The sequence below is a fragment of the Seriola lalandi genome, unplaced genomic scaffold (genome assembly GCF_002814215.2).
Source record: "Seriola lalandi dorsalis isolate HSWRI2012SDOR001 ecotype SW California unplaced genomic scaffold, Sedor1 jcf7180002054297, whole genome shotgun sequence".
Classification (NCBI taxonomy): Eukaryota; Metazoa; Chordata; class Actinopteri; order Carangiformes; family Carangidae; genus Seriola; species Seriola lalandi.
In genome coordinates, this window is record NW_019524850.1 from 747,521 (window position 1) to 772,001 (window position 24,481).

Consider the following 24,481-nt stretch of genomic DNA (forward strand, 5'->3'; position numbering starts at 1 on the left):
ACTTGTAATGTAACAACTATATTGTGAGACCAGTGTGTTTTTCCGGCTTTGTCAGGGACCGTGATGAAGGCCACAAGCCGGAAGCGGATGCTCTCACTATAAAGTTGTTCATTATGCTTTGACCTTTTTAGACTTTTTTTTCCCTTCTGCGTGCACCTTGGAAGTACTGAAGGTGAAGCTGTGCCAGGAAAACTTAAACGTACCACGTATCACAGCGTCAAACGTGTAATAATTATGTTTTCATTAAAACATGTGTCTAACTTTTTGGGATCAAACCTTCAAAAGATATTAAACAAGTCTTCGAACATTTGTATCAGTCCGCAGCTTTTCACATCATTATGATTACACTGCTGATGTTCGTCTGGCCATTAGCATTAAAACATTAAGAGGCGAGCGCGTGCTGAATATAAATGAGATAACTACACCTCAGGGACCAGTCGCACATGTCCGTCTGCAGCTTAATGAACTCAGCAGAATCTTACGAGAAAATTTGCTGTCGCTCCTCCAGTGTCTGCCTTTTTTTTCCCCCCACCTTTGTATTTTGATATGTAAATTTTTCAAACTTTATTTAATCAGTAGTAGTTTTGCTGAGCACAAATGACACTTCTCCCCGCTCCACACTGTCACAGTTACACACAACCACGCCTTTAAGATGCCCCACTACAACCAGAGTCTAATCTGTGTTGGCTACAACAGATCCGACTCCTCCTGTCTCATGCTGCTCAAATCTGTGTCGATTTCTCTCCCTTTAATTCCCTCTCTACCCCGCCTCCTGTCTGTTTCGTTTGTGCTCCTTCTTCTTCTGTCTCTCCCTCTCTCCTCCTGGCGGGCGTTTATCTCTCCCAGGACTCTCCTCCTCTCGACAGTCGTTGCTGTTACTGTTACACCTGCACCACCCACCGTCCCTCCTTCCTACCGCTGCACTCTGCCAGCCCTGCTGCCCAGGTGCTGCCTTCTCATCCTGTCACATCTCCATCCTCTCACACTTGGATTCCTATTTGTTTCCCCTCTCACTGCCCTGAAAACCAAATAATCCTCTGTGTGTGTCTTTTAACCCACTTTTCCTGTGTGAATTTATTTTGCTGGTAATGTATGTTTTTACTGCTGTGTGAAAATATATCCACAAGCTGCACTGTTTGTACTGATGAATGCTTTGGATGTTACTTTGACTTGGGGGCCCTCTAATGACAGTTTGGTGGTAAGACAATAATGCACAGAGTGGCTGGTTTTTGGTAGTGGAACCAAAGGGAGTAATACAACGTCATAAAAATATCATTGCAGTTTGTTTCAGTACACGTAAAGGCACATGTATAAAATCTATTCTAAAAGGTTTAAAGAAAGTTCTTTAAAATACACTATACACTACTATACACAACAGTTAATCAAGCTTGGAAGCTTGTTCTTCACCTTGAAAACATCAGTTGACAAATGGTACTTGATACTAAATGAACCTTGTGGTTAGATTGCTTCGACAAGGACAACAATTTGAACATCTACAATTCTATAAGAACTGAGCTGCTATCAGCTGATGAGGACCATGTGATAATGGCTGAAAGCTCCAGAACAAGTTATTAAATGGAAGTTGGGTTGTGGATGTGGCTGTGATGACTTCAAAGGACAAAGAATCCGATTTCAAACTAAATTTTGTGTGAAAATATTTCAAATGACAAAATACATTTAATTAACAAATTAAACCTAATTTATAATAATAAACGTGATTTGAAATGTAGTGAAGTGTGCAAAGAACAAAGAAAACATACCACAGTGTAGTTGCAGCTGTAAGTGTTTATTAATGTACGTATGTGTCAACAATTATAACTTCTCCTGTGAAGACATATTTTATATTATTAAAAATGTGTTTTATTATTTTAAAAAAAAAAACACTTACATCTGCTTATAACTACATTATATTGTGTTTTTGACAATTTCCTAAATTTTTATAGATTACTGATAAATGCTGTTTGTACTTACAGGGAGACATTGTGGACCAGGAGGGGGATGCTCAGTCCCAGAGCAGTGCCACGTGGCTCATGGACCCCAAGGAATCCAAGCGCACCATCAGCACTAAGTATGAGACCACCATATTCTGAGCGGACCCCCCTCTTCCTCCTGACCTCTCAACCTGGGCCTGGTCTCACCCCCTTCCTTCCCCTCCCTCTGTGTGCCTTTCACTGTGATTCTGCCTCTCTTTCTCTCTCTGGGCTGGACCCCCGCCCTCCCCCGTCTCCCTTCAGCCGTCACTTGTGTCCTGCTTTTAGAACAACACCACAACAACACGCCGCTAGTGCAACCCTTCCACTTTATCGCCTCCTCTTCCTCTTGCTGGTATCGCTCACACAACCAGCCCCGCCACTCACCTTCACTGTTACACTCCTTTCTGTTTACCTTGTTTGCTTCCTGAACTCTGTGCCCAGTGCTTCCCTTTTTCTTTCCCCCAGTCAACATCCTAGTATTTACTGTTGGTGATAAGCTCTTTTTTTTTTTTTTTTTCCTGGTGCTTTTCTCGCTCTATTAGGCGATGGCCGCTCTGAGGCTTTTCACTCTGATCTTTCAACTCCTGACTCCTCCGAGTGCTGAGAAAATCTGATTTACCACAGCCAAGAGTGACCCACTGCACACGTCCTTGTCCCTGGATGGACATGTTTCCTGAGGAAACTGAGAAACTGGTTCTGTAATTCTATGCATCAGTTGGACTTTAGCAGACTGTTTCTGTTCAGCGGGATGCAGGTTGTGGTGTTACAGAGGTTGCACAGGATTAACTGGGGTGGGGGGGGGGGACTTTTCACCTGTCAGCGTCTGCTCGAAGCCAAAGGAGGCTAAGATCCTAGCACTGTGATGAGGTTCTTTTGGAGCTAATGAAGTAAGCATTTTGGGGGATTTTCTTGTGGGGAAAATGGGAATCAAAATAGGGCACGGAGGCTGAAGTGGACCTGCATGTTAGTGGTCCTCGTTGCTCCAGAAAATAGACAGTCTGAACTGTCATAAGACTGGCATGCCCTCCTTTGTCTGTCAATCAGAGCACCAGGATTTAAACCTGATGCTTCTTCTGGAGTGAACTTACTATAACTAAGCACTTTTACCAAATCCCTGAGTGTGTAAGAATAAGTGCATCTTCCCCTGTCTTGTCTTTTTTTTTCTTCTTTTCACGATAAATGCCTTCTCTGTTCATCCTGTCAGCATGGCCTTTTGTTTTGCCAATCACATCATGTTAATATTTCACTGCTGCCGGAGAAAAGAGTTAATCATTGTAAAGGGGGATGGTAATCCGTCACCATCGTGCTGTTTGTGTCCATTCGTTCAAAGTTATTTTTACTTTATTTTAACTTCCCTGCTTTGTGTGCGTGTGTCTGTGTCCCTTCCCTATAGCTGAACACTGTGGCCACTCCCAGCCAGTAAGAAACGACAGGAATGAGCCCTGTTGCATGGTGGGTAGGATGTTTTTTTTTTTTTTTTTTTTATTGGAAAGGTGACCCACTTCCCATGCAGCAGATCGCATCACCAGTTGGATCGTGCTCGCAGCCACAGTAACACACAGGCCCGGAGACAAACAGACGTAAAACTTTCATCACTGCACGCTCCATCGGTTCATCTGACCTCACCGACTTCATCAGACACGCACAAACACACACACACACACAAACCTCTGTTTAGCTTCCTGTCCATCAGAAAATGATGCTTGTCCCAGCCAGATGTTTTTGTTATGCTCTGTGCATTTCCTGGGGAATGAATCGTTGGCTCCTCTCGGCTGTCAGTCTTACAGGCCTCCCTCACAGGGAGCTCGTGTTTACTCTTTCAGGAGATGTACCAGCAGGTTTCAATGCAGAACTTGTAATTAAAGTGGAAGTGGCTGAGATGAGGAACGTAATAATTTTTTTTTTTTTATGATACAAAGGTACAAACTGTCAGTAAGAGACCTCACACTGTAGGTACACACTCCTTCCTGGATTATTTGTCATGTATCCAAACATTGTAGCGTCTCTTGATGACCGTCAGCCTCTCATCCACAGTACACATGCATAGCTGTGATAAATGATGTCATCTTGCACAGGAGGAACTCTCTAACCAAACTCAAAGGGCAGAGGAACTGACACTACAAAGACTGTTTTATAGTGGTGTTAACAGGGGGTGGCTTTTATTTGATTTGAAAGTTTTCTCTCTCTTTTTTTTTTTTTTTTGTTATGTTTTAAATGTTTTTTAGGGCAATGACGTGTCCTAAAGCAGGAACTGGATCAGGTGTGGTTCACTGCAGCTCTGTCTCCTTCCCTGCCTCTTTGTTCAGTTAATCTAGACAAGATTATTCACCAAACCTGCCATGCAGGCTGGTCCGTCTTTAGATTTTAGCTGCAGAGCAGAACAATAGGGCGCAGCATGTTTCTCCTAGCTAACTCCCAGTATGTTGACTGTTAATGGTACTTTTTGGTCAGCTGATGTGTATATGGGTACGTAGTTAGGTCGTTTTGATTTAACTGTTGTTTATGTGGTACGTTGTCAGGCCAGTACGATAACTCTATGGTACACTGTCTTCAGCTCGCTGGTGTCGGCACCTTCAGCCATCAGCCTGGTCCCGTTCTGCTTTTGCACATTGCTGAGGATCATGAGAGATATTCTGGGACTAATCTGATGACAACAATGATGAGAATGATATTGTACATGAATCTAGCGGTCTGTATTTTGATACTTGAATGATTTTTGCTTTTATAGATATCTATATATATATATATATATCTATATATATATATATGTATATGTATGTATGTACGTATAATTTTTGACATTTGTCAAAAGAGAGAAAAGGACTATGTCTTATAAAGTTAAACATATCGTGAATAAATACCCTGTGATTTAAAAAAATAAAAAAAAAATAAAAAAAATAAAGGCTGAGAAAACAATGACTCAGAAGAGGGACCTCACTTCAGAAAAAAAGATTGTAAATAATCTTGGGCTTCCAGTCTTTTTTATGATTATTTTTCATAATTGTACAACTAATAAATGGCGCAATTAGAAATGCTGTCCCTGTTGCCTTTTTATTTGTCTGTTCACTCATCTTGTCTCATGTCACCATTGAACTTTTGGCTTTTCATCCCATCTCCACCAGAATTGCCTGTCACATACTGACAACCTATGGTTCTCCTGCAGGTATCGCAGCTGAAGCGACACTGTGTTTTGATGCCTTCAGAGTTGCTCCATTTGTCAGAGGGCAGTCAAGGTCAATGGTTGTGCCAGGATGAAATGTTTGGTCTCCGCCCTTCACGTCTATTTCATAAACATTTCCCCCGCTGAAGGATGGACAGCTCCCTCTCAGAGCCAGTGCAGGTGTAATGTAGCACAGGAGATAAGAGCACAGAGGTGCAGGCACACAAGCTGACAGTGAAATATCATCATAGCTTCCCTTGTCAGTCCAAACGACAAGCCTCTGCAGTAGGCACAGGCTGCAGTGACAGCAGCATTTTAACACAGCAAACCTGTTTCTACATTATATTTCTTTTGCATTAAAAGATACATTCCAGCACAGCATGATGAACACTATCTTACAGTTCAGGGTTTCATCTCGCCCTCTCAAACCCGGTCACCTAAATGTATCGCTGCGAAGACCTTTTAATACTGTTGTGACATTACAAACTGAAGTTTCAGACAAAACTTTGTGTTGAAACAAACTGTTTCAGCTTCAACAGTTTCAACTGTATCAGCTGAGATTAATTAAAATATTAAGCATTTTTCAAATCGCCTCGGCTCCAGATTGTGCACTGACATTAATTTTCATCTCAACTATAATTTAAATTGCAACTTCTATGAAATATGTCAGTGATAACAACTCATCTATTCGCAAAACAATTCTGAAGTTTGTGAATGTATAGATAGAGGGTAAAAGCCCATTTATTTTGTATCAACAATCACATATTTGCCTGCTGTTGTCTAGAGAGCATCAAAAATCTAAAATAGTTCATTGCTTGAGGTTGTGAATTACAAATGACACTGCTCAAATAAGATATTTGTATTAGCTTGACTGTTGCGATGAAATTACATGTGAATCCTGCAAAACTATGGCTGCATCACACCTTTGATACAATGACGTGACTGCTGCTGGAGTGGAAATACTTACTTTAAATACTTACTGAAATGTGAATCACTGGCCAACATGAAGAAAAAAAAAACACTTTAACAGAACGACAGATCAGATGATTGTTTCTGTGTAAGATGTAAATAGGAATCTACACATCAGCTCATTTTCATAGATATGCAACAGACGTCACAGATGTATGCTGCTGTTCCTGGAAAACAAATCGCCATGTTGCCTACAGATTGTGAGATTGATATCTGCAGACAAACCTGCTTTGTTCATAAACTAAACCATGCACTACAGGTTCACAGCATCCAGCCTGTAGACCATGGAAATAATTAGTAAAACAAGCCATGTCGCATTTCTTTTTAGACTACACAAGAATAAGCAGAACACAGTTTTGTGGTACCACACTCTAATCAGACAATCTGTAATGATTTATAGATTGTAATCTAGATATAAACAATTAGCAAGATTAAATTTTTGTGAAAAATCTCTTTTGCTGGTGCTTATCTCCTATTTGGTAGTAATGCAGATAAAACTATAATCCATTAATAAACATTTATGGGTTTTTTAGTTTCTAATAAGCGTGTGCAGCTTAAACAGGACGTTCTGCGCATGAAAAGTAAGAAGGTAAACTCTGTGCAAAGACAGCAGCATGCTAACCAGTGCTCTTACTCTGCTCGCAAAGTCACTGAAGCCTTTACACCACAGAGAAACAGAAGTGCTTGGATGGCACTAATTTCACTAAGTCCCGACTGATGGGTTTGCCCCTAATGCTGCTGAAGGGCAGCCAGCGCATGGGAGTAAGGATATGAACAGTTGGCATAGGAAAGAGCTACGCGGCGAGCAGTATCCGGGGGGGGGGGGGGGGGGGGGGGGGGGGGGGGGTATGACACTGCAGGATGTACAAGGTTATGTGGAGGGGCCACACCTGAGGCCGCATGATACCCTACCTGGTGAAAGGAAAGGTTCAAACTCTGTGCAACTGGGGGGTCCAAGGGATGAGTGTCAGCCTGAGGTTTGGGAAACTGGGAGTTGGATCCGCAACATTGATGGTATTTGGAGTAGTGGCTGAGGTTCTGTTGAAGGGAGGGATGCACGACTTGAAGCAGAAGGAGGCTGGGGGCCACACTGGGAATGTGGATCTTGGACTCATGTTGCTTCAAGTAGTGGCAAAGGTCCTCCACTGGAGACTAGACAACTTAGGAAGAGTTGTCAGACCCATGAGGAGGATGGTTAGGGTGATCTGGAGAGGCATGGGCAGAGACCATAGCTGAAGTGATAGAATTGTTGGGAGAGGCCGTGCTGTCTAGCTGTCGATTGGCCAGAGTTTGCATTGAAGCTCCAAGCTGAATCATCATTTGAGTAACTTCACCAATAATATTTTGCATATCCACAAACTCTTTATGAAGATGCTGGGATGCTGTCAGCTGGCTATCCACTTGGTATATAAATGGAGCTGCCACAGATGCTCCTTGGCTCTGTGAAGCTGCATGTGGGATGTCCTATAACTACAGCCAATGGGCTGTGTTTGATAGTCAACTAAATTGGAGGGGGACTGAGCTTGTCTAATGGATCTCCAAGGTGCTCCATCCATAGCATTCACCATCTCTGCCTTGAAGGGCTGCGTAGAAGATATTTGACATTAAGGACTGTATGAAGGCATGCTGATTTCCAGGTAAAGTGCTGAACACTGTGGTTGTGCGGTCAGGCTCTGTCCTCAAGGCAGATTGGGGGCTACAGCGAGTTACTGTCAGAACAGAACTTCTGAAGAAGCAAATAACAAACCTTTAAAGCATTAGTAAATTATTTATTAATCCCTATAAAAACATTAGTCACTACCTATAATCCCTTTATAAATTGTACCTAATAAAGTGGCACTAATTTTGAATATAGACATGGATGTTGACCTTGAGTGACCTTGTCCACTCACTGTTTTGTTATAGTTTGGAATTAAAGTCTTTGAAGGCATTTTTGTGTTTTATTGAAATATCTCGACAAATATTGGATGGATTGTCCTGAAATATGATTCCGCTCAGGTTCAACTGTAATAACTGTGGTGATCCTCTGACTTTTCATCCAGCATCTTCATCAAATTTCATTTTCTTCAGTACTTTGTTTTATGACCGAATATCTGCATTACTAACATTCCCATCTGCCTCAGCTGTAATTTGTGTTTGATCTGCTGAAGTTATCATGGTAGCATTTTCATGGTGAGCATGTTAGCATACTGATGTTAGCATTTAGCTCAAAACACCACTGTATAAGAACAGGCTCACAGAGGGACTAGCATGGCTGCAGACTCATAAGTGAATAAGTCCAATCAAATGTAAAAGCCTCACTATTCCAAATATTTACACACATTATATGGAGCCTATATATTTATTCAATATGATATTTTTCCTATATTTGCAAATGAAATAAAATAAAAAATATATAAATAGATTTCTTTTGGAATACCATAAACTGTTAAACTGTTAAACTGCAGGCAACATACACTCTATACAGTCTGAGGGTTACTCCCATTTGGCTGCTGTTATTCCATTGGCTCCTTCTTAAAAACGTCACAGTCAGGTGTTCACTGATTGGCCACCCATCAACCTGCCCTGAAGCTAATTGGTTCACCTGGCTGAAGTTATTTCCACCTGTTGTGACAGTCACTTCTCGTCGTGTAGTTTTACTTCCAAGAACAGTACAGCCGCCGGAGAGGAGAGAGGTGCACCGCCACTATGGACTGAGACCTGAAAACAACTCTTATTTTTTTTTTTTTTTTTTTTTTAGCAGCTGTTACATTTAACCGAGACGTCATTTCCCCAACAGCCCCGGTGAGTTATCAGGAAATCTTTCTCTTGGAAGCGAGTGCTTGCTTTTCTCAGTTTATCTGGTGTATACAAAGGGGTTACAAGTTATGAGGGAAAACGTTGTTTAGTTCCTTAAAAACCACAAATCAGTGCTTTTCTGAAAATGTAATCCTCCCTTGTTTAGACTGGTGTGTATGTGTGCGCATGCATGTGTGCGTGCGTGCGTGTGAGCCAGCAAACCTTACAGGTCTCCAGGCTTTTTTTTTTTTTTCCCCCTGTAGCTGATGAGGTTGTGTGTGACTGACCCTATTTGCACAGACAGTGTCAGTTATCATCAGTCTCGGTTGAGAGGACTTGAAAAGAAATGGAGGGCCAGGTGAAATACTCCACAAGACACTCCTGCCATTGTTAGAAATATTCCTACATATGACCAGCATTATTAATCACCTTTCATGTTGTGTTAAAGCCTATTATTCCTTTCAGGGATGACACATTGATCACAAGTGTTTAATAACCTGAATATTTGGTGATGTAGAGAGTAGACAATTAGTCATGAATAGGCTCAAATATTTGCACATAAATGTCAATAATAGTCATTTTAGTGGGACATGCTGCCAAGCTAAACATTAATGAAATATTTCTGTTCACTCCAGCAGGTTGAGAGTTGCACAACCTGGTGTTCACCATGAACTTTTGTTTACTGTTAATCATTAAACGAGTTCTCTGACTGGCTGCCCTTGAACACATACCTCAAATTTTTCGACCCCCTCCTTACAAACACACTGTAATTTGTCATCATGGGCTGTAAATGACGATTCCTGGGTTTGTAATAAAGCTGGCTCACAAACCGTGCAGCTGTTCTCACAGTAAACACATCAAAGACCTGGAGGAGACCCTCCCCTTTATAGTTAAAACGTTTTATCGTCTGAGTTATAATTCAAGTGGAACGCCCAGTCACATCAGGGTGCTTGGGTGATTTTGAGGGTTGTCTGAAAAGACAGGGAAGCAAGCAAAGTGACATTCCTGTCACTATTAAATCCTGAGTCAGCTGTGGGTGTAGTGAGCTTTCCCACTGCTGCCCTGCAGGTTTGTTGTCATGTTCAGGTTTGAGAGGTGTTGGCTGCTGAAGTTTGGACATTTGTCTCTCGTTCTGCTTATCTGAACAGCCTAATGGGAGTTAGCAATAATTAGCACTTACTAAAGCTTTCTATGGGAGGCCCGTGGGTGCTTTGTCAAACAGCTTTTGTTGCCAGAAAACATGTGTGAATGTGGGTGTTGGAGATCAGGTTTTCCCCAAATGTCCTTGCTATGTCTTCATGTCAACAGGCCAAAATGTCAGTGCGCTAGATTAACCAGCCTTGGGGTCGGACCCCGACATATATCTGAGGAGTCGCAAAAATCTCTTTCTCTCTGAGTAATTTTTGCTTGTCTCTTTTGTCTTTAAACTCTTATAAATAAAATATAAAATCTGGTTTATTTTTCTTCATTCTTGAGCAGCAGCTTCAACTTCAACCTGTCATCTTCTTTCTTGTTTCAACACACAGGCACTTGTTTCTAGGAAATTCAAGTTGAAATTCTCACAGACGAACATGACTTGATAAAAGTGAGAATCAAAGGGAGAGAGAAAAACACTTTTTGAATTTTTTTCAAATTAAGCTTTTTCTTCTTGTCAAATACTGGACCTCTTCAGGACTCTAAAAATCTTTCTAATGAAACAGTCTGAAAATAAGAACTGTTCATAACTAACATATCTTTAAGGGGTTCCAAGCCCAAACATTGCATAACCACTTCTCTAGAATAGATCAACATCGCAAAGGAAAGTCTGATTTTGGAAAAGTTTATCCGTGTTTACGACAATATGTTGGGGAATGTCCTCTTAATGCAAAGTACATGTTTGATAAAACCAAGGCCTTCGGCAGGTTTCTAGAAATACTGCGGTTCCAACCCCATGATTCACAAAATGTTGATCAGACATATTGAATTTAAAGCTTTAAAGTGCATGAATTATTTGAATGTTTTCATACTTTATTCATTCAGTGAACTTATTTCCAAAAGCCTTTTTCAAAGTATTCTCTCAATAGAATTAATGATGTATTTATTCATTTTTTGCACGAAAGCAGTTATATTTAGTCTAAAAATATTTGAATGTGTCTCTTATATGTCCACCATGTGCTATTGTTTTTAAGTTGTGGAGTGTAAATTCCTACAGGCCGGTAAAACCCTCAGTGTAACCGCTACAGCTCAGAACAAAACTCATGTTTTGTTTTGTCCTCTTTGTCTTTTGTCATTTTTAGAATTTGACTGATTGATCGCTCACCCTCTTTAAGCTGCCATCATTAAATATTCATGCAGTTCATTGCAAGAAACATCAGTGGCTGCCCCCATTTTTATAGAAACACTTATTGTTTCACACATAAATGAAATTCAAACTGCATCGTACTGGCAGAGGGAGACTCTGTCTGTGGGGACTGAGTGTCTGTTCGTCCTCAGTCAACTTCACTCTCCGGTAATTATTATGATAACTCACATCCTTCGTGCTGTATTAGGGCCTGGAAAAACTTTTTGTCATTTTGGTGGCTAATTCACAGACAAACAGTGACACTGACTCATAGAGGGAAAGTTTAATTCCGTTGCTTTTATATGTTTCATCAAATGTTCTCTGAGATAAGAGAACAATAAAGTTAGATTTGCTCTGTGTCCACGAACACACCTGAACATGATTGTGCAGCCGCGTCTACGTGATGAATAGATGTGTAACAGGCTGTAATGCTTTTCGTATTTGAATACAGTGTATTGCATTTGTGTGACCTAGTTAAGCAAAATCCACGACAGAATTTGAGTTGATAAAGTATTATCCCTTCATGTCTCAACTGCTGTTTGTTGGTGGTATTTGTTTCTGGCACATACTAATACACTGTAAGTACCTAGAAGGGGAAAGTAAGGACGTAAGAACTTTGCTTTAAGTGGCATTTTCTAAAAGGTCTTGTGAATTCATTTCCTGCCCTATTTGTTTCTAAATCATCCGTCTTTTAGTGAGGATTTTGAAAATCCCCATCCTTGTATCCTTTTAGCAGATGACAAGCCAGTAATAATCCCTTGAGTTTTATTTTGGCTTGTGTGCTTTCCTCAGGCCTGACACAGGATAATAGGTAGGAAACACAAGTAAGCAGTGTAGTGCTGCAACAAAACACAGCATATCAGCTGTCTGTGACTATGTCATGCAAATTCACAAACAAAGATGAGCATTTTTCTCTTTTTTACTGAATCATAGTGACTGCAATGGCATCTAACAAACAATGCTTAAAGCATCATTATGTAACTTCTGATCATATGTACAGCAATACCTTAGTGCCATGATGCAACATATTCTCTTCCTGTGTAATAATTCAAAAAGCAGCTGTTGTTGTCGTAAGGCATTAAACTAATATCAATAATTTGTCCAACCAACAGTCAATACCCTTCAAATCCTCAGTCTGCTATCATAGAAGAGAAAGAAAAGCAAAAGTTTGAGTCTGTTTTCAAGCAAAAACATCAAATGATTAATGGATTATCAAAGTAGTTGTTTAATTTATCGTTCCAGCTCATATGCCACGTATTCTAATATATTAATTTTCTAGAAACAGATGAAGGTAAAATATTAAATATTCAACCCATAGCCATCCATTCTGGTTATGAACTGATGTGCCACACCTGACAAAGGTATCAATATGTATGACAGAGGTCTGTAATTGTATTCGCAGACATCCATCTTCATGTTGCTCTATTAATTTGAATCCAGGCCACGTTTTAATGTGTAAGTAAAATGTTCACTAATTCATCCATTCATTTATTTAATGTCGCAATTAGCATAACTGGTTATATTAAATAGATCACAGTGACTGGCATTTGGCATCTCATACTCCCCTTGTTACGTTAATAGCAGAGTTATTACATAATGAGGGTCATTTAGCTCTGAGCTTTAATTTATGGCATGAATTTGTCACACTAATGGAAAGATTTGACGCTAATATTTGTTGCTGTTTTGTTGTTACTAACTCATTTTGTGATCTATTTTAGCCTCAAACTATGGCTTCATCTCCTTTTTACCTGTTGTAGGAAGTCACTGTTTGCATCATGGTTTGATAAATTGTGCAACGTGAAATAAACATTTTGTAGTAGCTGTGCCACATGTGAAAATTTCGTCTGATTCCAGTTTGGTCTTTTCATCCTGTTCTTTCGTTTTCTTCTTGACCTTTCAGAGTCTTCCTCACGTTGACTCTTGGTGAGATTTACACAATTATAACAGGACCGCGAGGCCCAAGTCCTGCTCTCATCCTCTTCCTTGTGCAATGCCGAAGAGTGACACGTGGCCAGGTGGCGTTGCCATGGAATCCTTGAGCAATATCGACAGTGCTGGGAGCTGCGACAGTGTAATCAGCATGAACTCTGGCTGTGTGAGTGCTGCTGTAGATCTCCTCATTTCAGTCATCTGTCCCACCGACTGTTTATTGTACAACACACTGACACACTTCACCGTCACACTACTTTCCTCTGGCCTTTCTGAATAAACATGACTTTTGGCAGTGCTTCTGTCCTCGGTTGTAACAGGGGAAACAAAGAACTGAGATTTGCGCATCAGGTTGAAATGATGTGTGCCTGGGCATTTACAGTCAATATGAGACGGTTAAATGGGAGGCGATGAGAGGAAGTGAATCTGTTTGAGGTGAAACGCTCTCATGTTTGTTCAGACGGAGGCCTCTAAGGAGTTCCAGTGAGAGTTGTTTCTTTAAAGATGACCAGAGGGGACAAGATCTTAATCTGTTCACAGGCACCTGTAGTTACCTGAAATAAATTCTTCTGAAATCTAGAATGAAAGAGTCAAGACCAGGACAGGAGTGTGTCATTGCTTTGCAGCTGTTTGAACACTAAACAGCTTTGACCTATTGCCCCTGTTGCGTCTCTCATGTGTTTAGGGTTAGATGTAGGACAGACGGGTCGAGATGTTCTGTCAAAATGCATCATTATATCTGTAATATATTTCAGAGTGTCTTATTTTTTTTGCGCAGAGTGAAGATAGTATGGAGCATTTATCTGCAGAGGAGAGGGCGTGTCTCATGTATCTGGAGGAAACCATTGAAGCGCTGGAGGTGCAAGAGGACAGCGGCTTATCCAATGATGAAGATTCTGGGTTACAGGCAGAAGAAATAAGTCGGCCGAAAGTAGACGGTATGCTCATTTGATATTCTGCCCTAAATGTTCTCTTAGTTGATTGTCTCATACCTGCATCATAACTTTAATTACTGTGCTTTCCTTCCTTAGACATTTCCATTTTCAAGTCTGATGAGTTTGGAAGAGCTGACCATCATGCTGTGAATCAAACCTCTGAACCACAGTCCTTTCCTGTTTCAGCAGCTAACACAAAAGGTTTCATCTCAACACCACTGAGCTTGACTCAACCCAAACCTCCTGACACTGAATCAGTCCCTCCATCAGCTACTCGGACTCGGGTGCTGTGTATATCCACGGATGGAGATGCCAAACCAAAGATTGTCACGAGTACCGAGCTTTGCTCAGGTCAGTCCACTAAGGCCTCTGAAATAAATCTGGGTTTGATCCCTCCTCCCTCAGACTTCATGGATGTACCATACCCTCATGCACAACCAAAGAAAGTCCAAGACCATCCTCCACCTGCAGAGATATCCTGTAACAAGCCAGGAGCTACTATTGACTTGGAGAAGCTACGTCAGAGAGCCTCTGCGAAGAGAACCGAGGGCACTCCAAACATGGCCCCACCTGAAGTGCCCCCCACCCAGAGTCCACCAGCCATCACCTCTGGCCCCCAGTTGAGTCCTCCCACCGAGGCTGCTGAGCCCAGAGGTCCTCCTGCTGTGGCCCCTAAGCCCAAGAAACTTCCTCCCAACATTATACTGAAGTCACACAAGGCAGCAGTGGCTGGCTCTGATGGCAGCTCGGGACATTCGGTCCCCGCTAGCAGTGACCGGGTGTTGATGGACCCTCAGAGGGTCCGCTTTGAGGCTCTCCGAAAGCTCGGCCTGCTAAAAGGCGATGAGGCAGATTCAGGTCCTGCCCTGAGCCCAAAACTTTCTCCCAAAACTCGAAGATCATGGGGAGCTCCTCCTTCTCCACTCAGTCCAGCAGCTCCACATACACCCCCCTTGACACCATCTAACACATGTGTCAACAGCCCACCTCGTGCCTCTGTCTCTCTACAGTCTCCTGCTGTGTCACCATCAGCTAATTCTACAGCCCCTGATATTCTCCCAGCACCTGCTGCCTTCAGTGACCCCCTCGCACCTCTGCCGTCAGATAATGAATTGTCTGCTGTCAAAGATGTTTCAGAGGCTGAAGTTGATGCACAGGTGAATACGCCTCCTTTCACCCCTCCTACCCCGACCAAGCAGTTAATGCCATTCAAGATCATAGGTGTTAAATCAGCCACCCTGGAGCGCTCTGGTCTGGGTCTAAGCAGCTATATGGCAAGTCAAGACTCCAGTGAGGCCGGTAAGGGTGTCAGCGGCGAGCTGAGTCCCAGCCATCTGCGTAACAATCGGCCACGCCCCGCCTCTCTGGGGAGCAGGAAGGAGTTTTCAAGTGCTCAGGGAGGGGCTTTGCAGCCAGGACATGCCAAGGGTCAAGAGCCGAACTCAAGGAGGTCAATGCCTGCCCACACCGCCTTCCAGCACTCTGGAGACTCTCAGAAGCTGCCTCGATCGCAAGGCATCAGTGTGCTGATCTGCCCTCGTGCAGAAAATGAGGAGGATCGCCGTGAGGCCCTGAAGAAGCTGGGGCTGCTCAGGGACTAATGCATCGCCACTACTATCTTACACCTCATCTAACTGCCACAGAATCCCTTCAGACACTTTATTTCATACACAATTGATGAAGGCATTACAAACCTTTCGGGAAGCAGCTTAACCACATATTTATGCATGTTTCATTTTACTGATTTAAGCTATTATAACCAGAGACTGCCTCATATGACTTGGATACTGTCATGCCCACACTTTCATCTACTTGTTACTGATATTGTACAGTCATATGTACAGTGTTTTGTTTCTCATTCGACTGGCAATCAAGGACTTTTTGGATATTCCTGACTCTCTCACTGTTCCTGTGGTTTTTGTAAATTAAATACTGTTACTTGTACGAGGCAACAATGAGTTATTTTGTCACTATATGTCTCATGATCTACAGGTATGAACCTTCTACATCACTGTCCACTTTCACAGGTTATTCTGCGTTACAGTGACACCATTGTGAGGCTGGTTCCCCTCTTACTTCTCCTTTTATATACTTTGAAAGGTCATTGTTAATACTTTCACTTCCTAAAATCCTGGGGGAACTTTCAGTCCAGCTTTGTTTACCACAGGTTTTTGTTTTCTTAAGCACTGAACCTATTTGTGCAGTGCAGTTTGGCTCATAATTGAAGGCTGTTGGTTTAATGCATAAAAATGTAGACAGTGTGTTGTGTATTGCTAGAACATACAATACTGACACTCAAAGCAAGTAGTCGGTGGCCACTTGGTGATAAGAATCTGAAATCCGTTGACCGCATGGCTGCACAGTGATACACAAGCTTGTTACATAGCAGCAACATATAGTGCCACTATGGGTCTGTCAGTTGCACATGAGCTGATCAAACAAGTTTTATTCCAAGAATTGTTTTAACTTCCGGAAACATACATCCTCCACATGCTGCCCACAAGTACTTTATGTGCATTTGGAATATGTAATTTGTTTTCCTCTGGTGGCTTATGACACATTGACCCTCTTGTATTATGTCAAATCGCATATTGAGGCACCAGTTTTCTGGCTCCGCTTCAGCTTCACCCCTTATCTGATGTGATGGTGCGAGAACTGGTGAAACCAGTTTTTCTCACCTGCTGGTTAAACCTTTATGGAACACCTTTGTTGCTCCTGATGGCACATTTATGAGCCGACGGGCTGTCTCAAAAACATTTTAACACTGCTGCAGGCATTTAAGACAAATAGATTTGCTCTTTCTTGTAATCTGCTGTTAAGGTCACCTACTGCAGTGAAAATTAAGCTCAATTTGAAATATATTTCTCTGAGGTATTTACACCACATTGCAGTACTCTAGAACTTGTAGACAATACAGCACAAGTTTTTATATCAACTCACTTTTCCATGTTTGGACTAGACCATAACTTTCTAGAAGATGTTGGAAGACCGCCACATCCAAAAGTAACAAACATTTTGCTGGTAGAGCAGCATAGTAACCATTACTATTTTATTGTGCAATTAAATCTACTCACAGTGTAGGTGTGTTGTCTCTAAATGACTGCATCAGTGCCAGGCGCCACGTCATGTGTCAGCGTTGTGATTCTTTGAGCCCTGCCCTGCACACCTTTTTTAATTTAGCCTTTTTGTTGTGTTGATCACACCCAAGGTTTCTTCTCAGGATGCATTTTCATCCATTATCTAATTTGCATCTAATTTTATCTATAAAGAGAGTATTTCCATATGCTTTTGTGGATATTTGTACACGTATTTTTCCTATGAAGGTAAACCCCTGAGTGTTATTTGTCAGAGGAAAGAAGAAGAGCCAAGTGGAAAAAGAATTTGAATGCTGTTTTGAATACTTTAGTTAAAAGATAAAGCACGTGTGCATAAGTTGTAATAATGATTAATTAAATTCTATTCATTATACTCTCAACACACCAAAAGCTATTATCAGAATAAGAATCACTGGTGTGTTGCATTATTATTGGTTTATCTTATAGCGAATACGCTCTATTACAGTAAAGCCAGGAAAAGAGGAAGCAGCTACGTGGTGTCAAACTAACATAGGCTGCTTTGTGCTGTTCTCTGGCATGTTGGTATGTGAGCTATCTTTCTTTTCCACCTGCTCTGTCTGTTGTCCTGCTTCGAGCAGACCTGACTGACAAGGACTCACAGACAGCTCCTGTCACTTTCACTGTGAACCCTGGTAGGCATCATAGATGAGCTGCTACGAATAACATACCATATCAGCCTGCATACTTTCACTGATTCCCTGCATTCTTGGTGTGAATAAGTTATGGAGAAAAGATGGAATCTAAGATTAAGTAAACCTTAAAATAATCATTATGCAGCTGTGATAGAAGAGTAAAGGGGCTACAGCTTTATGACAAATTATGTTTATTAAGTAGAATAGAATTGGGCTTGTTCATAGTTTAAAAAATGTAGACAGTCTTACAGCATGTAAGAAATATATTGTGACCCTGTTAATCACTCTACAGCAGATATTCAAACTGTGAGGTGCGTGTCCCCAGGGGGGCGCAGGAGAGTTGAAGGGAGAGGCAAAGATGGCTATTAAGGTGAGGTGAAGGGGACAGGACAAGGGGAAGTTGGTTATTGTGATTTGGCCCGTTGATTAGGGCTGTTTATCACCAACCTGGTCAGCAGCTGGAGCAGCAGCAGTGGATGTGACACACAACTAATGGAGACAATTAAGGTATTTTTTCCCCCCACCGAGTTCAACTCTTTGTCAGAGTTATAATTCGGTCAAATCACAGACATTTTTACATACACACATTTTATATTCGGTGTGTTTTACACTTTCCAAGGATATCTTTAACAGTGTTGTCCAATAAACGTCCATAAATCCGCTATGAAATCAGAAACAAACAACAAACAAACGAACTGGCGAACTCGCCTGAGAATCAGCACGTTTTTAAGTTTTCTTCAGTATCAAAGTGGTCCAATGACATTGTTTTTGAAGGTGCATTGGTACATTGCAAACATAATCTGCTAATACTTAATTCGGCATAGTTTTAATGGTGCCAATTTACCAAACTGTTAACAAAAAGGCTAAGAAAAAAACAGGTCTCAAATTTAGTACAAAGCTAACTAGCTAACTTCCTGTTTACAGCCCCCAAATTATGGAAACTGTTGTTCCAAAACTAATAACATTTTTATCCTCAAAGAATGATAATTATAGTTTCGAAATCATTTGATATTAACCTAAACTTTAAATGTTTTCACTATCAATATTTTTGACATTACTAAGCTTGTGCTGAATGACAGATAGTGTGGTTCATGTACTGTACATGTACGGTGGCGGTGGTTGGTGCTGGTTGGGTGGTGGGGGTCAGTCAGTTGTGTGTGAAGAGGGGCCAGCGGTGTCAGAGTTTGAAAACCTCTGCTCCACAGAAACAGCTCTACCACTGGAGGGCAGTCCAGATTGATGTTTGTGTACTAGTACAATAATGCTGTAACCAGACTGTGGCTGATGTACAGGATTTAAGATTGTGCATACAAATGCATATTTTTCACATCACATGCTTTATGCAGAGAAAAATTTTGAATTTAAACAATTCTACTTCTGCTGCATATTACAACTCACTTGAATCCAAAAATAGTGGGAAGTGGCTATGATACATTTTTCTGCGTGCCAAAGAGCTGATGTTGTAACTAACAGATGTCTTTTGTTTGCATACTCTTTATGTTTTCTTGATGAGTTCTAATCCTTTAAAGATGATTCATTACGAAGCTCTTTTTTTTTTATCACTCTCATTTATGAATCATATGAGGTCATAACAGTTGTTTTTAAAGGGCATAAATGAGGATTAGGCTGCATTTGCTGTGGATTTTCTGAGGTTTTATATCCACTAATTCATAATAAACAGTAATATAATAATTTTATTATCATCCACACAAAAGCTGGGAAAGAGCATCAAGTCAGTTTGCTTTGAATTCAGCCAAAGGGAAATTACTTTGCATCAGTGAGTCCTTTACTGCCAACAATGCTAAACAAAAGAAGAATCCAAATCCATGACTTTAACTCAGTTTCCATTTTATTTGCCTGACATTTCCAAGTGCTTTTGAAGCTCAGTCATTCAAAATGTGGAAAGATTTTTGGATTTTGCATCTGCAATAATGAAATTTGGTTGACTAATTAAAATGAATTTGGTTCAGCTGTTGATCCATGAAATGTCTCATAAAACTTGCTTTTGTATGGGAAACAGGATCTGCTGCTTTCAAAGTGAATAAGTAATTATTTAGAGTTTTGAGGTTTATTTGAGGTCAGAATAGGCCTGAACCAGCGTAACTCTGAGAGCTCAGCTTGGTCCTGAGCTGTAGTTTTTATCTTTCCAAACAAAATCGCTTTGTCTTGTTCCTTCCAGAGGAAATGATTCAGGTCAGAGTATTAGCAAAGAATGTAAGAACTGAATGTGGGCGATTTGCTGGAAGTTTTTACTCATCACAGTGTCACAATGACCCTTAAGCATAATCATCATTTGTGCTGACCTTGGAGAGCCTGACATGGTTTGAATGGGATCTGAAATTTGGTGTTTCACTCCCAAAATACTTCAGGTTTAGTATTATTTGATATTTTATGACACACTTTTGAACCTCAACAAAGCTCCTTGGAGACACTCCCTGGGGTTAGCAGTTAGAGCAGGTAGGCGTAGCTGCTGCACTATCAGGCTAGACAGTGAGCTCATGGGACTTCCCCACCGTCCTGGTCCTGTTCTGTGCTTACCTACTTACATACTGTCTGTCTGAAGGAGGCCGCCAAAAGCCTCGTCCCTTTCTCCAGATATGAGTTGATCATAGAGGATTAGTGGAGACAAAGTGGCACAGAGCCACTGCTGAGTGTGCTGGGGTTTAAGCATGCCCAGCCCAGTTCTGTGTCATCAAAAAGGTTTACTTAAAATATACGGGTATTATCTTTCTCCTCTGTGTGGGTGTGTGTACTGGCGTGTGTGCGCACAAGCACTGTTATCCAATTTTTTGTTGTATGATGGTGATTGATACTTTGAATGATACAGGCTCATCAGAAAGGATTAAAGTTAGGATCTTAACAGGACAAAGTCTCCCTCTCTGTCTCATTTGATCTTGATGGGTCCACTTGATTACAGGTGTGCACACACGCTCACACACACACACCAGATGCGGTATGCGCACAGGCCTGTATCCCCTCCAGCACCCGCACGCTCACTCATGCAGCTAACAAGCCCGTCCGTATCATGTCTACCTCCCTGCTGCAGCATAAAGACTCGGGTAACATGACTGGGACTCAAAGAAAACAGTCCCTCATAACCCAGAGCCTGAGGGTACCTGTGGTCATAACACTCATGAGAAGGTTTCAGCTCATGTGACATTTCCACTGGTGCGATGTTACAAATGCAACACAACTTAAATGTGCTTTTGCCACTGGAGTTGCTAATCTTTGACATGCAAGAGTAAGTCTTTAAGTTAGTTAGAGTGGCTGTGTGTGACACCTCTGTTTCGTCCCACTTGATAACTGTGATTCCCCCCTCCCTCTCCCTCTCCTGCTCTCTGTTAGTGCCAGTGACTGAGGCTGTGGTCAGGAGGCATTCCTGGGGCAAACCCACAGTGTTCGCTGGGATGCCTGTACTAAAGTGTGGAACTCAGCAAGCCACTCTGCTCCCCTGTGGTGCTGGCATGGTGAGTACCAAGAGATCCTGCTGGGCCTGCGGTGGTGTCGGTAACCTCGCATAGGAAGCCCCCGCAGAGAGGAGAAAGAAGGGAAGAAAGAGGAAAAGGTTCCGAGCCGTGAGTCTTGGCATTTTCACACATAAATCTTTCAGACAATTGGGGAGCATAAAAGTCGAACTGGAAGAAAGTAAATGAGGAGCTGAGGTGATGTGTCCCTGTATATGACCATCTGGAAGAGAACATTAGGCTCTCTCCGGGGCTTCTAACTCCTCAGTTCATTAGCATGCAGTAGAGTACAGTGTTGGCTCTCGCAGACGCCTCCCAACATGCATCCATCTTGCATTTATCTTACTGCAACAGCTGTTGGGGCATTGTCTGACTTTGATTTTTCGGAGTCAAAATTACAAGCAGGTAGTGACAACACTGTCTAAAACAACTGTATGGAAATATTTGTTGCCTTCTGATTTCTGAGAAGTGGAAAATTTTGGACTTTCCAAACACCCGTTGGTGGAGATAAAACAGTTGTAGCAGATGTTAAATGTGGTGTATCTCTGATATACATCTTTCATTTTTCATAAAGATCCAGATGGTGCCATGTTTGATCTCTTTAAAAAAAATAAAAAAAGCTATAAACTGATACTGCCTTCAAGTATTCACTTTATGCAGAACAAGTAACGGCAGCTTGGGGTCAGTCACTCTGCAGCAAATCTTACAAACAAGTTGCTTAAAAGCCGTTTCAGTCTCTGTGAGAAGAGGGAATAATACAGTTTCATTTGGCTTATTGTCTGTGAAAGATCCTCACTGCTCCTTCGACACCTTCCATACTCACCCGCTCCCCTTTACCCAGTGTGTAGTCCTTTTTCATGACGAGCGTCATAAATTAAACATAGCCTGGGCTTCCCTTGTGCGTCTGTTGGTGAAAAAATAGCTTGGTTTGGTGCACGTTGTGATGCCCGTGCACAGCCCTTTGTCTTTAATGACGTGTTGCCCTGAAAGTGCGTTGATCCTCCAGTGTGACTTGTCTTCAGGCTCTGTGGCAACCGTGTTCTGACTTTCTCAAACTCCCCGAGTGACTCTGAGCTCATTTGGTTATACAAGTGCTCACAATTACCCAGAGATTTGGACACAGGGACATGGGATATTTCCATATCCCTGACGGATGTTGTTTTAATTACACTGAACTGCTTGACTTTGTGCTGTGGATTTACATGTTTTTTCTTCTTCCGTGGACACGAAGGGGGATTCTCGGAAGGTTATTCCTTTGTACTGAATCTCTTATTTATTGAAGCCCCTGGTCTCTGGTAAAACGTGTGGTAGCATGGGAAACCATATTAGATAACATGGTTTATGAAATATCTGTCTTTCAATGTAAGGCAGTTACAATTTGACACGTAATCTTTAAAGCACAGGTAATGACAAAATTCGGATAAGATGCAAGATAATGAAAAATAATCCTCTCTCCTCCCTCTCTGTCATTTGACGATTCATGTTGTGTGTGATTCAAATTCTCTGCATCATCTGAAGAAAGAAGAATTGTTATCTCCAATCAGCCTCATTGTGAGACCCTAATTATATTTGATTGAGAAAAAAAATTACACATGGGAACAGGCGTGATAATTATAGTGCGGAATCTGCCCGTACGTTGAAATAGAAACATAAATGCATCAACATAGCTGATTAAGTTAGGCGATAATACAGGAGATAGCAGGTGTGGAACTACAGATGCTATTCCTCTGCAGGGTGCTCCCTGAAAACAACTGCCATTGACGGTGAAATGTGGCGCAGTAGCTCAGTGGGTTGTGCTCCTGGTAATGTGAGAGAGGTCTGTTTTGATTCATGTAACTCCTCAAGCCTCATTCCTCTTCAGGTCTTGTGGGTAATGGTGTGCATACAGGGCCTTGTGATCAGTGATTTTCAGGAATGGTTGATGGTGCCGGAGTGAAAACTTTAATCCCTATTCCACTTCAAAACACTTTTAGCATACTGATACTGTTTCATCTTTATTTGGTTTAAGGAAGTATTGGCATGAGGAGTTTTGTTTTTACAACATGCATCAAAAATACCTGAATGAATCTCATTATGACTGATTTCTGACACCAAGCAGGGCTTTAGTTATTCAACGCTAGGAGCAAAAATCAATGAGGGAAATGTGGCAGTTGAGCTGAATATCCTGCAGGGATAATGTGGTGTTGGTCATAGTTTTGGAACCAGATGACACAAATTATCTTTTGCATTGTTTTTGGTTCCTATGCCAGATGATTATTATATAAAGCTTTCATCAGTGTTCCCGTAAACAGTTACTGATTGTTAGTTATCATACATACTGTGTTTTGAACAGCTGGTGTAGTTTATTCAGTCAACATAATAACTTAATATCAGCAGGGCTTTTTATATTAAAAAAAAGAAAACATTTTCCTTCATATGCATAGGCTATTTTCATACAAGTCACACGTTCATTTGGGTTGCAGTTCTTCATGCAGTTATAACAGGAATATGAAATTGCTTTGGGCCCTCAATTGACCTTGAAATAAGGATGATATGCAGGGAAATCAGTTGATGTATGAAATAAAACTAGGTTTTCAATTTCTATTTTCAAATGCGTTTTGCAATTTAGTTCTTAACTCTGTCAACTGAACTTTTAACTTCACTGAACTAGTATTGGGCAGATGGCATGAAGGACATTAATACTCACCCACCCATTAAATTGTTTAGTAAAAAAATGTTTGTGTCTTGATTTGGCTTTTTATTTTAAATGTCAACATTTATTGTTGACAAACTGCTTTATTGACAACATTAATCCACCATCCGTGAGATGTAGTAACATCTGCGCTTCACCCATGACCCCAGGAAAATAGGCGTTTATTGGTCTGTTAGTGGGGCTGGATGAGCTCTTACACAGTCTACTGGAGTAAGAACAAAATGCAATCTCGAGGCTATTACTTTTTCCATCTGAGATATTTATAAATCCATCCGCCGTCTTGTACCCCTTTCAGCCATTGCTTTTACCAACGCGACGTCCAGGGCCATTTTTTTTTTTTGTTGGCGCAGGTGGCACTGGCCGGCCAGGTGAACAACGCACGAGCCACCAGACCCACCGTGGCCGTGCACGTGGGGGTAACCTTTAGGTTAAGTCCAAGCAGCACGTGTGTGTGTGTGTGTGTGTGTGTGTGTGTGTGTGTGTGTGTGTGAGAATTTTTGCAGAACTAAAAAA

At 41.5% G+C, this 24,481-nt stretch overlaps 2 protein-coding genes across 10 annotated transcripts in view; both read left to right on the forward strand.

The window, feature by feature from the left end:
- The window catches only part of anks1aa (ankyrin repeat and sterile alpha motif domain containing 1Aa), a 63,154-nt gene extending 58,149 nt beyond the window's left edge, over window positions 1–5,005 (forward strand). For 2 of the 8 annotated variants that reach the window (XM_087173995.1, XM_087173996.1), the window contains exons 27-28: window positions 847–945; window positions 1,974–5,005. In XM_087173995.1, coding sequence (XP_087030121.1) covers window positions 847–945; window positions 1,974–2,090 — 216 coding nt within the window. In that variant the 3' untranslated portion in view covers window positions 2,091–5,005. Of the gene's footprint in view, window positions 1–846; window positions 1,843–1,973 lie in introns of those variants that run through there. The other 6 variants (XM_023406209.2, XM_023406211.2, XM_087173993.1 and 3 more) reach the window with 5 other exon arrangements.
- A 3,724-nt stretch (window positions 5,006–8,729) lies between these two features.
- Window positions 8,730–16,008, forward strand: LOC111654980 (specifically androgen-regulated gene protein). 2 transcript variants are annotated; one of them, XM_023406185.2, is made up of 4 exons: window positions 8,730–8,886; window positions 13,101–13,295; window positions 13,908–14,067; window positions 14,161–16,008. In XM_023406185.2, exons 2-4 carry the CDS (start codon window positions 13,191–13,193, stop codon window positions 15,663–15,665), a joined length of 1,770 nt encoding a protein of 589 aa, XP_023261953.1. In that variant the 5' UTR covers window positions 8,730–8,886; window positions 13,101–13,190; the 3' UTR covers window positions 15,666–16,008. The 2 variants fall into 2 exon arrangements, with proteins under 2 accessions (XP_023261953.1, XP_023261955.1); XM_023406187.2 differs by lacking the exon at window positions 13,101–13,295 and having other exon boundaries at window positions 8,732–8,886.
- Window positions 16,009–24,481: the final 8,473 nt, after the last annotated feature.